This window comes from Electrophorus electricus, chromosome 7, assembly GCF_041902795.1.
Source record: "Electrophorus electricus isolate QZ-2024a chromosome 7, ASM4190279v1, whole genome shotgun sequence".
NCBI lineage: Eukaryota > Metazoa > Chordata > Actinopteri > Gymnotiformes > Gymnotidae > Electrophorus > Electrophorus electricus.
Window position 1 is genome coordinate 33433476 of NC_137503.1, and position 10714 is coordinate 33444189.

Here is a 10714-nt window from a genome sequence, read left to right on the forward strand (position 1 = left end):
CTCTTTAGTGGTAGAGTGAGTATCACACTGAACACTCCCTTTAGTGGTAGAGTGAGTATCACACTGAACACTCTCTCTTTTGAGTGGTAGAGTGAGTATCACACTGAACACTCTCTCTCTTTAGTGGTAGTGTATCACACTGAACACTCTAGTGGTAGAGTGAGTATCACACTGAACACTCTCTTTCGTGGTAGAGCGAGCATCAGACTGAACACTCTCTTTAGTGGTAGAGCGAGTATCACACTGAACACTCTCTTTAGTGGTAGAGTATCACACTGAACACTCTCTCTTTTGAGTGGTAGAGTGAGTATCACACTGAACACTCTCTCACTTTAGTGGTAGAGTGAGTATCACACTGAACACTCTCTCACTTTAGTGGTAGAGTGAGTATCACACTGAACACTCTCTCTCTTTAGTGGTAGAGTGAGTATCACACTGAACACTCCCTTTAGTGGTAGAGTGAGTATCACACTGAACACTCTGTCTCCTGTTTAACATGAGCTTAACATGATGCCCTGTTTATCAGCAGAGAGGGACAGACGGCTATTCCAGGAGTGAGGTGTATGTGTGTGTGTGTGTGTGTGTGTGTGTGTGTGTGTGTGTGTGTGAAAATAGAGAACATAAGAACAATTTGAGGAGGTAAGAAAAAACATGAGGAAATAGGGAGCTAAAAACAGGAAAATGGCAAAAAGGAAGAATTTAATATGACAAGTCTGCTAATCCAATTGCTTGGCATGGAACTGCAATGTGAGTAAAGTACCTTGATCCTGGGACAGTTCCAACATGACACACACACGAAAACATGACAACTCAAGAATTTCTTCCATTAGTATTTGAAATCATCCAGACTGAGTCTGGATGCCCTAAACTCTTCACAAATGAACAGATCCAGGGGTCACAGATAGAGCAGAGCGCACAAACTCTCCACAGAATACGAGCCAGTCTACAGACGCAGCTCACGCACGAGCCGCTATGCCTGCCCGGAGTTCAACCCGTGCACAGGGGACGGCTCTGACCCCCAGTCATCCCCAGTCCAACCCCCACCTCCCCTCCCCAAGGTCGGCTCCCCGGATTGGATGTTTATCTTTCCGACTGGTTTCCTGCCTGATTGGGCGACGTTGTGTTTTTTATCGATGGCGCCGTGTCAGAGAAAGGGCACCACGTGCACTTGCCGGGACTTGACTCACTCCTGCCTAATTATGTGTGAGTTATGCCCACTCCTGATTGGCCTTAATGACCTGGCCCGCTCGCCAACACATCCACCCGACGTCCGTCAGACACAACTATGCCCCCTCCCGCCCCTTCGCCTTACATAATTCAGGACTTTTAAGACATTTCACATGGGAATTCTTCATAGCCCAGCAATAAATAGCTCTCTGTATTGCACTACACAGCTGGCGTTTTAGGAAATCTGTTGCTTTTGGCCAAAGGAATGTCCTTTGGCAGAATCACACATCATGCATCATGTTTTCCTATCTGCTGTGCTTCGAGGGAACCACCTCATATGATTAACGAGGACCCGGTACATTAAGTTCATGAGAACTGTTATATACTATCTAATTTTAGAGGGCAGAACTGGGGCTGTCGTGGAGGTGTCAGATGACATTATGGCTTTACCCTCGTTCATTTCCTTCGATAAGTCTAGTCTTTCCATTTAATTAAGTCATGACTGGCCACAACATGGTGTTTCACTCAGGGGCAAACTGACTAGTCACATGAATACGCATGTCTGTGCTTGTGAAATGGTGTTTGTCTTGTATCAGCGTATCTCTCCCTGGGGAACAGTCCGCCCAGGTACTGTGCTATAGAACCGCCTTCCCTTTACACAGAAGTCTGAACCTCTGAAACCTCAGGATCTATTCTGCTTGCAGGCTACGTGTGGGATCTGAGGACATATGAGCTGTATGCAGGATACACCTGTAAGGATTGAACACACACACAAGGAAGAGGATCCAATTGCAAGAGGTTCTAACAGTGAAATCAAACAGATCCATGGGGTCAGGCAGGTATTTGTGGCCGATCGTTCCAAGGTTGGTAATACGGGGCAGAGTCTGGGTGGGGATGTGTTCATGGGTCAGGCTGGAGACTAGGTCTAACAAACAGGCAGAAGTCAAAAAACCAGGAGGACAAACAAGATTCTAGAACGCTCGGTACGCACCATGGAGTAACAATACTTCACGACGTGAGCACAGGGGAGGGATGCTTATAAAGGGGGCAGTAATGAGGAGAATGAGGATCAGGTGTGTGCTAGAACTCTGGTGAGTCAGATCGAGGGTGTGGGTGAATAGGCGTGGCAGTGCGGGGCTGAGTGTGGTTCCTTTGGGGTTCGTAACAACACCTGCCCTGCTTCTGCTCTGGTTGTGTTCAGTTACCTGAGTCAGTTTGCCTCAGAGAGATTGGAGGCAATATCTAGTATCTCCAGAAAATTTCCCCACATAATCGTCTAATCATCAGGACACATACACAAAGATTGTTCACAGATTGGTATTGCAGAGTCTATTAAATACTGCTGAAGGGTGGCTGAGGCAGGGGCGTAATTGACTTCACTGTGCTGGAGCCCAGGCCTATCAGAGTCACTCACTGTGCTGGTCTATCAGACTCACTCACTGTGCTGGTCTATCAGACTCAGTCACTGTGCTGGTCTATTAGACTCAGTCACTGTGCTGGTCTATCAGACTCAGTCACTGTGCTGGTCTATCAGTCACTCACTGTGCTGGTCTATCAGACTCAGTCACTGTGTTGGTCTATCAGACTCAGTCACTGTGCTGGTCTATCAGTCACTCACTGTGCTGGTCTATCAGACTCAGTCACTGTGCTGGTCTTTCAGACTCAGTCACTGTGCTGGTCTATCAGACTCACTCACTGTGCTGGTCTATCAGACTCACTCACTGTGCTGGTCTATCAGACTCACTCACTGTGCTGGTCTATCAGTCACTCACTGTGCTGGTCTATCAGACTCACTCACTGTGCTGGTCTATCAGTCACTCACTGTGCTGGTCTATTAGACTCACTCACTGTGCTGGTCTATCAGTCACTCACTGTGCTGGTCTATCAGTCACTCACTGTGCTGGTCTATCAGTCCCTCACTGTGCTGGTCTCTCAGTCACTCACTGTGCTGGTCTATCAGTCACTCACTGTGCTGGTCTATCAGTCACTCACTGCGCTGCAAGCCTGGATAAGAGAGGAACAGAAGGCAACGGGGAGAGTGAGGGAGATCAGCATCTGTTCAGCTCAGTTGTGGAAACCCTTACTTCCGGTTCCCTGTCTGGGTGAAGTATGCCATCATGGTCACCCTGCACCACTAGGGCCAAAAGCGCCCACACATCAAATAGAGTCCAACAGACGCGGCTGCCAGTTTGTTTGAATTAAGAGGTGATCATTGCAAGGAAACATCTAAGAAAAACAGCCTTGTTTTATGTGAAGTATTTACAGCAGTGGACAGTGTTGCCATTGGCAGGTGGGATCCACAACTTCAAACGTCTGTCTGATTTTCTGCAGCTTAGTCATGTTGCTGGGAGGGAAAGGGAGGCTTAGACCATCTTCTGCAGATGGAAAGTTTCAGGTTTGTTTGGATAAAAAATAAATAAAATGCCACCCAGTATTTTAAAATATATTTTTCTCTCTCAGGACATCATATTTACAGTATAGGTTTGTGCATCCGTGGTTTGGTTCAGTAGCTTGATGTGAGTTGACGTCTTCATGTTACCTTTGGATGTGTGTTTGAAACTGCCTTCATTTTTAGATGTTTCCATACAGCACCTATGCCAGGAGACCACAGCAGCTCACCACAAATAAAACTCAACTCATCCAAATCATGCTACTGAGTGACACGCGGTCGGACTTAGACAGGGGAATTAGGCGCGCCGCAATATGACAGCAGGTTGTTTTCCATCCTGGCCAAGATGCACATGTGTGAAAGGCATTGCTGCATTTGTTTTGTTTAATGCGCCATACTTGTTCCATTTCAGCGGGTCTTCTTTGATGTGCTTGTGCAAACAAGGCAGTTTATAATCACAGTATGCACCATTCCGCACACATGGAAACTCAAGGTTCTTCTGAAGTAAAATAACATCTAATAAGCAATTGTTTTAATTAGAAAAGATAAAGTTAACATAAAATATACAAGGTGATTTACAAGCTGAAGTTGGTTTTCAATCACATTTTAAAAAATGTTTACTACATAGCAAAGTACCTAAAATCAGGTGCATGAAATTAAGACAGAGGATAAAAGATAAAGAAGATACTACATGTTAGAACTGTCTCCGATGGCTTAAAAACACCTCACACTAAACTAACAGTAAATACTCAAACAGCACCTTAAACCTAACTAAAATTAAATACTCAAATACTAATCACACTTCTAGTAATCATTATGTTGTTTCCTTGTGTGTGTTTATATATAATGACAAATTTGAACAGGACTGACCTGAAGTGGGGCCAGGAATGTTGCGCTCCCTAGAAAGAGGAAAGTAGTATTTCATCAACAGATACTACCAATACAACTAATACTTTCTTTTGTCCCATTTAACTGGAACTGAACAAAATTGTCACCTGGTCGACCTCACGGAGTCTGTTTGGCATTGTTGTCGGGCACAGACGCTGGTGTTTCCTCTGAGAGCAAAAAGTGATATTTGATACAAATGTTTGACATTTCAGTGTTGGCATGCTTTGCTCTGTTTATGTTAAGCCTGTGTTTTCACTGACCTTCAACCTCTCTGGCCACAAGCAGAACAAGATGGCTAGCTAAAGGTGAAGAGGGCAATAAAGAGAAAAAAATAATTCACTGACTCCAGCAGTCTAATAACTCACTGACTCTAGCAGTCTGATCACTGACTCCAGCGGTCTGATAACTCACTGACTCTAGCAGTCTGATCACTGACTCCAGCAGTCTGATTTGGTGTTCTTGAAGGGCTGGTTATGAAACAAACAAATTTAGCCACAAATACATAAATTCTCTTTTGTAATACACCTAACTTGATTTAGAGGCTCATCTCTCTCTCTCTCTCTCTCTCTCTCTCTCTCTCTCTCTCTCTCTCTCTCTCCCCTTTTTCCTAAATCTCATGTCCTCTACCAAAGGTCTGGGAGTGTTAGGGTTCTGTGTGGTATCTTAGCTGTTCCCCAGAATGCATTCTTCTAGATGGAGCTCTCGGATGTTGTTCCCGGGATCTGCTGGAGCCACTATCCCAGTTTGGGGGTCACAACCCCCCAGGAACCTCTGTTGTCTTCACTTTCCACATCTTGTCCAGGTCTTCAATCAGCCCTCTGTATTTTTCGAGCCTTTCACATTCCTTCTTCCTGATGTTGTAATAATTTGTGATTGCTGCGCTAATCACTATGGCCATAGGACGGCCAGAAAGAAATGAGTCACGCCAGCTCGGACATGTTGGGGGGCCAGAACAATCTGGTGAAAAGTGGGCTACTGGAACAAATACCAGACACTCATGGAGTGAGTGACTTAGTCACTTGAGACTATAAGACCAGAGACCAACCTGTGCGCCACCTGGACTGACTACAATAAACTTGTAGAATTCAATGGCCCACACATGGATCCTTGAATATTCCAGGTGAGTAACTTTTGTGTACTGTAGCAAAAGAAATAGTGTGAAAGTGTAAATGTGACCAGCACAAACTGGTAGACTTTCAGTGGTCAATCTAAGCAATAAAATGACAGACATACTTAGATGGAGAGATATTAGTAATTAGTATTCGATATAGATAAGCGTTAAATATTCATGAATAGCTTCTTTGGTTTATATCTCTTATCACTTAAGGCTACTTAGTTACACTTCCCTACCATTGCCTGTATAAAACACTGACATCCTTAGTTTACCCTGTATTTCAAACACATTAACATTGCATTTACTTTGAATTCGATAAATTACAAATAAGATAAATATAAATTTGTTTATGTAAAATAATTACAAAACGATTTTAAAAATATTTTTTAATCCCAGCACAAGCAGGCGATATTTGCGGATTCCTATAGAGATTCCCGTCTGGGGTCTTGAACGTGGCATCCGCTGTACAGAAAGATGGCGACTGACAGGTTTTCCTTACATCGTCACGGTGTACTTTTGTAGAAAAGTAAACTTGTTCTTGCTTTAAACGTTCACAACTGATGTGCTTAATAAGGTATTTAACAAAGGATACTATATTTGCAAATGGCTTCGTGGGCGGGCTTTTCAGAGGAAGAACTGCGGCGAATACAGAAGAAAGGCGAGCCGGGTGAGTTCAGAGCGGCCAGTGTTGGTGCTGCTTCTGTCTCGCTTACATCGCTTCGTTTAAACTCACGTTCATAAAGCCACGTTTTACCCTACGTTCACATAGACGTATGTAGTACAGAATCTAGCTTTGATTTATAACCGTGTACAGGTAATCTAATGTGAAATCAGCCGCCTGTAGACGTCATTGTAGTGTTGTTTACCCAGCAGGTGATGCAGGAGTGGCTTCGTGTGGTCGAGGGCGGAGGTCATCTGCCACTAACCGGAGCCGCCTGCAGCTGCAGCGAGAGAAGGCTCTGCAGTCGGCCGCCAAGCACAGCTGCGGGTCGCCACTGTCGCCAGACCAGCAGCTCAGTTACCCCCCCCCTCTGCCTCCAGAGCCCGGACGGCCGTGTTTGGTCAAAGCCCCTGAGCAGGACCTGAAAGCACTGGTCGCGCCTGCCGCAGAGCCACCCTCTGAAGACCCGCCTGTGGTGCTGAAGGAACTGGACCAAAAGCAAGTGGAACTGTTAGTAAGTCTAATGCTCTTCCTGAGAGTATATATGGGGCAAAAACATTTTTGGATGAATTTTAAACTAATGTCTTGTACGACGTATAACAAAAATGAAGCTTGTGTTGCAAACCCACACTCCAGTTGTTCTCAAGTAATGTTTTTTTTGTTTTTCTTTAGAAGAGAGAAGACCCGTATAGAGCATCTTCAGTGGGAGCAGCGACTGATGGAAGAGAAGAATAAGCGTAGGAAAGCCCTCCTCGCTAAGACCATTGCTGAAAAGTAAGAGTAACCTGTGATCTACTGCCATCGCTAGTTCAGGAACGCTCCCTGTATCTCAGAAGTACCACGCAATGGGCACGTCGTTCTGGAGAAGAGCTGAATTCCTTTGTACCGCAGGTCCAAGCAGACGCAGGCGGAAGCCGTCAAGCTTAAGAAGATCCAGAAGGAGCTTCAGGCTCTGGATGATTCTGTGTCAAATGACATCGGTATCCTGAGGAGGCTGATTGAGCAAGCCAGCCTGGAGTATTCCACAGCATGGTAACGCACCTGTGCCAGCCTGGAGTGTTCCACAGCAGGGTAACACACCCGTGCCTTGGTACTGTGGGTTTTTTTTTTTTTTGTTTTTTTTTTTTTTTTGTGGTGTCCAAAGTGCCCAAGTCAACTTTTTTTTTTTCCGTGTTCTGTTAATGAATATAGCAAGAAACTGCCTTTTGAGACAAATTAGTGACTATTGTCATACACCACTTTTGCTTTCTTCATAAACAGCAGTTGAATTGTCTACCATTTTGAGATGAGTTCCTGGAGATTTTTTGAAGAGAAAAAAGTGAGTTAGAAGTCATGAATTTGGTGGAAGTTAAAATTCCCATCACTATTCAGCACTATTTCAGAGGAGTATCTGAATACTGACATATTCCCTTAAACACAGTCATTGTGCCTGTGTCACTAAGTGTGAGGAAAACCTGTATTACTGCTTGAGTGGTATTTGGAGATGACGGTACCAGGTGATTACAATGTTTTCTACCATTTTGTTTGGTGGAAATACTGCCCCCTAGAGCACTGTGCTGCAAGTTCATTTTGTCTCTGGCATTGCAAACTCTTGCTTTCTTTCACACAAAGAGCAAAACCTTTGTTAAACGATTTATTCTCTTGGGTCAAACATGCTGTGTTCTACTTCATAGAATGTGCTGATCCCGAACTTTACGGGTCAGCTTTCTCTTGGTCACGGGATCACATTCACAAGGATATGAAAGGCAATAAGGTGATGACGTGTATGAGCCATTATGTTACTTATATCCCTGAATCCCTCATTTAGTGCAGATAAAGTGAAGGCTTCTGCCAATTCTTTCAAACTAAGATGGTGTGTGCAGAGTGACTATGATTGAATAAAGGTTAGTGAAGACCAGCTGGCCTATCGGGTTTCAGAATACTAACGGGCTCCCTCTAGCATTCCTGTGTTATTAACGTGTTAAGCTGAAGTTCTCCTTTAACGTTCTCCGTCCCTGTTCGGCGAGACAGGAAACGGTTGGAGAAGGCGGAGGCTGAGTATGTGGCGGCGAAGCTGGACCTGCACAAGAAGACGGAGGCGAAGGAGCAACTGACGGAGCACCTCTGCGCCATCATCCAGCAGAACGAGCTCCGCAAGGCGTGCAAGCTGGATGAACTGATGCAACAGCTGGAGCTCAGGGCAGAGGGGGAGGGGACTTCGGAGAGCCCCGCCCCCCAGGGTGCCAGGGGCGAAGGGAGGGCTGCAGTGGGAGCGGACGCTGAAACACCGATGGATAGCACAGACGTTGGAGAAGACCGTGCCACAACAGCGCCAAAGACGAGTCGAGCTCAGGAGGAGGAGTTCTCTGCTGCTGCACCGAGTATGAGCTAGCCCTGTGCGCCACATCTCACCCCCCCCCCCCCCCCCCGATGACTTTCACTTAACTTTCTTTGTGGGAGTTTATTTTAAGTCGGATTAGATCAATATCTTCACAGGCTAATTATAAAAAACAATATTTAAACTGGTTAGTTTATTGTGGTGAAGGAAATTGGATGAAATATTATGGGGTTCTGTTTTAATTCCATGCTATAGCAGGGAGCTAGTATCCAGTTATTAAAACATTAGCATTTTTGTTTAAACTGCATTCTGTATAGTCTTAACCGATCTATACAGTAAATAACGGTTTAGCTCTTGGATTATACCCACATAAGGAATGTTTTGAGGTATTTATATAATTGGAGGGCTGGCATGCATTTCGGTAACGGCCTTTCCCGTTGTGAGTCGTCATCTGCAAAGCTGTGTGTTCGTATGTAACACTAATTGCATCTTTATTGTTTACTGTTCATCAAAGGAGACATTGAAAGTGGCTAGTGGCCCAGTACAGCTGCACGTACCAGTTGCTGTGCATACCAGTTACTTGATCAGTGACCAAGCTGCAGTGTTTAATCTGATCACAAAATGGCATAATCCGCAAATGACAGACTATCAGGTGTGTCTAATTTGGTATCAGATGGGATTGGAATATTTCAAAACATGTTAAAGGCACCATAATGTTTTTTTGTTGTTGTTGTTTTTAATTGCATTTGATGGTCGTGGTGTGTTCTCTGTGTGCTGCACTATAAGTGCCCCCCCCCCCCCCCCCCCAATGAAATATTTTAAAAAGAACACTCAGCAAAGGAAACCATAGTCTGTGCCATGTCCAGTACAGAATGGTAAGATAATTCTAAGATATCAACTTATGGAGGTCATTTTGCCCTGTTTCACGTATTGATGTCAACTACAGGTCAAGCCCAGTGGCCTCTGTAGATCTGTCGGTTTTGACCAGGTCCCTATTTGAAAGTCTAAGCATTTATTATGCGTTCATTCACGCGATCGTGAGGGCGAATCTGATGTCTTTCCGTTTTATCAGGTTCATTTGTCAAATAATGACACTAAACTTTATTGTGCACCTGGCTTTAACATATTTGGTAAATACTTTTGTACTTTTTTTTTTTTTTTACAATTTAGTTTGTACATGCTTGTTCATTCTTTTAAAATAAACTCCTCTGAAAATGCTTTTTTTTTAATGGCTGTCTTGTTCCTGACAGTGCATCCCTCTGGTTGAGAGTCCTGGTCTGAGTTCCTCTCATCGTAAAAGTGGTGTGTTGCTAAAGGCATCTGGGAGAGGGTTCCTGGTACGCTTGTAGGAGTTGTGTGCGTTCTCTGTCCTCTCCGAACCTGTCGCGCCGACCCGGTCCCACCTGGACTATAAACTGCAGATGTAATTAGTACATCAGCGCAGAAGGACGTCCGTAGTTGGGTTTGTGTGTGGCCCCTAAGCTCAGCCTTCCCCGCTCACGGTGGCTCTTCAGGCTGCTTCCTTGCACTCACTGTTCGGCTTTGATGGTCCAATAATGAAGTTGATTCAGTTGCATCATTTACTGGCTCCTGGGACAAATGTCTCTGCCTTCAAACGACCTGCTGGGTCCTTACACAGCCTATAGCCAGCACATCGGCTATCTGTTAGACTTCGGCTCCGCTATACTGACACGCTAAATAAATGCATTAATTAATAAGAAAAATAAACTGGCCCATAACGACGATAGCGTCACCATGGCGACAAGAGCCCCTTAAATTACGCGAGCCTTGCTTTAGGTCCTAGCAATCATATTTTGTTTCTGTGCCGCCTGCTTCAGAGCAGTGAAGCTTATTTATGTTTGGTCGACGTCCCCCATGCAGGTTGGAGAGACTCAGTAACCCGAGAAGTCCGGAAAAACGGCGAGATCAACTTTTACTGAAATTTCTACCATGTGGTCATGTATCGGTTATTGCAAGCATCGTCCTTTATTTATGACCTTGACGAATGGGACATATCCTACCTAAATTTATTATCGCAAACCGGTAATAAATTATTAGTGCAAATGCTGTTTATTAAACACAGTCTGAAAGGGTTTATCGCATCACAAACACGGCGTCCTTCTCTGTATACAGAGATTTAGGATTAATTCCAGTTTAATGCATTAAGAGTTCACGAGC

The 10714-nt window shown here is 44.6% G+C and overlaps 1 protein-coding gene across 3 annotated transcripts; it reads left to right on the forward strand.

Moving 5' to 3' along the window:
* The first annotated feature begins 6000 nt into the window (after positions 1-6000).
* On the forward strand, positions 6001-9754 carry gorab (golgin, rab6-interacting). 3 transcript variants are annotated; one of them, XM_081718462.1, is made up of 5 exons: positions 6001-6225; positions 6429-6729; positions 6895-6993; positions 7111-7251; positions 8230-9754. In XM_081718462.1, exons 1-5 carry the CDS (start codon positions 6162-6164, stop codon positions 8588-8590), a joined length of 966 nt encoding a protein of 321 aa, XP_081574588.1. In that variant the 5' UTR covers positions 6001-6161; the 3' UTR covers positions 8591-9754. The 3 variants fall into 3 exon arrangements, with proteins under 3 accessions (XP_081574588.1, XP_081574587.1, XP_026871707.3); XM_081718461.1 differs by having other exon boundaries at positions 6002-6225; positions 6892-6993; XM_027015906.3 differs by having other exon boundaries at positions 6003-6225; positions 6432-6729; positions 6892-6993.
* The last annotated feature ends 960 nt before the right edge of the window (positions 9755-10714 follow it).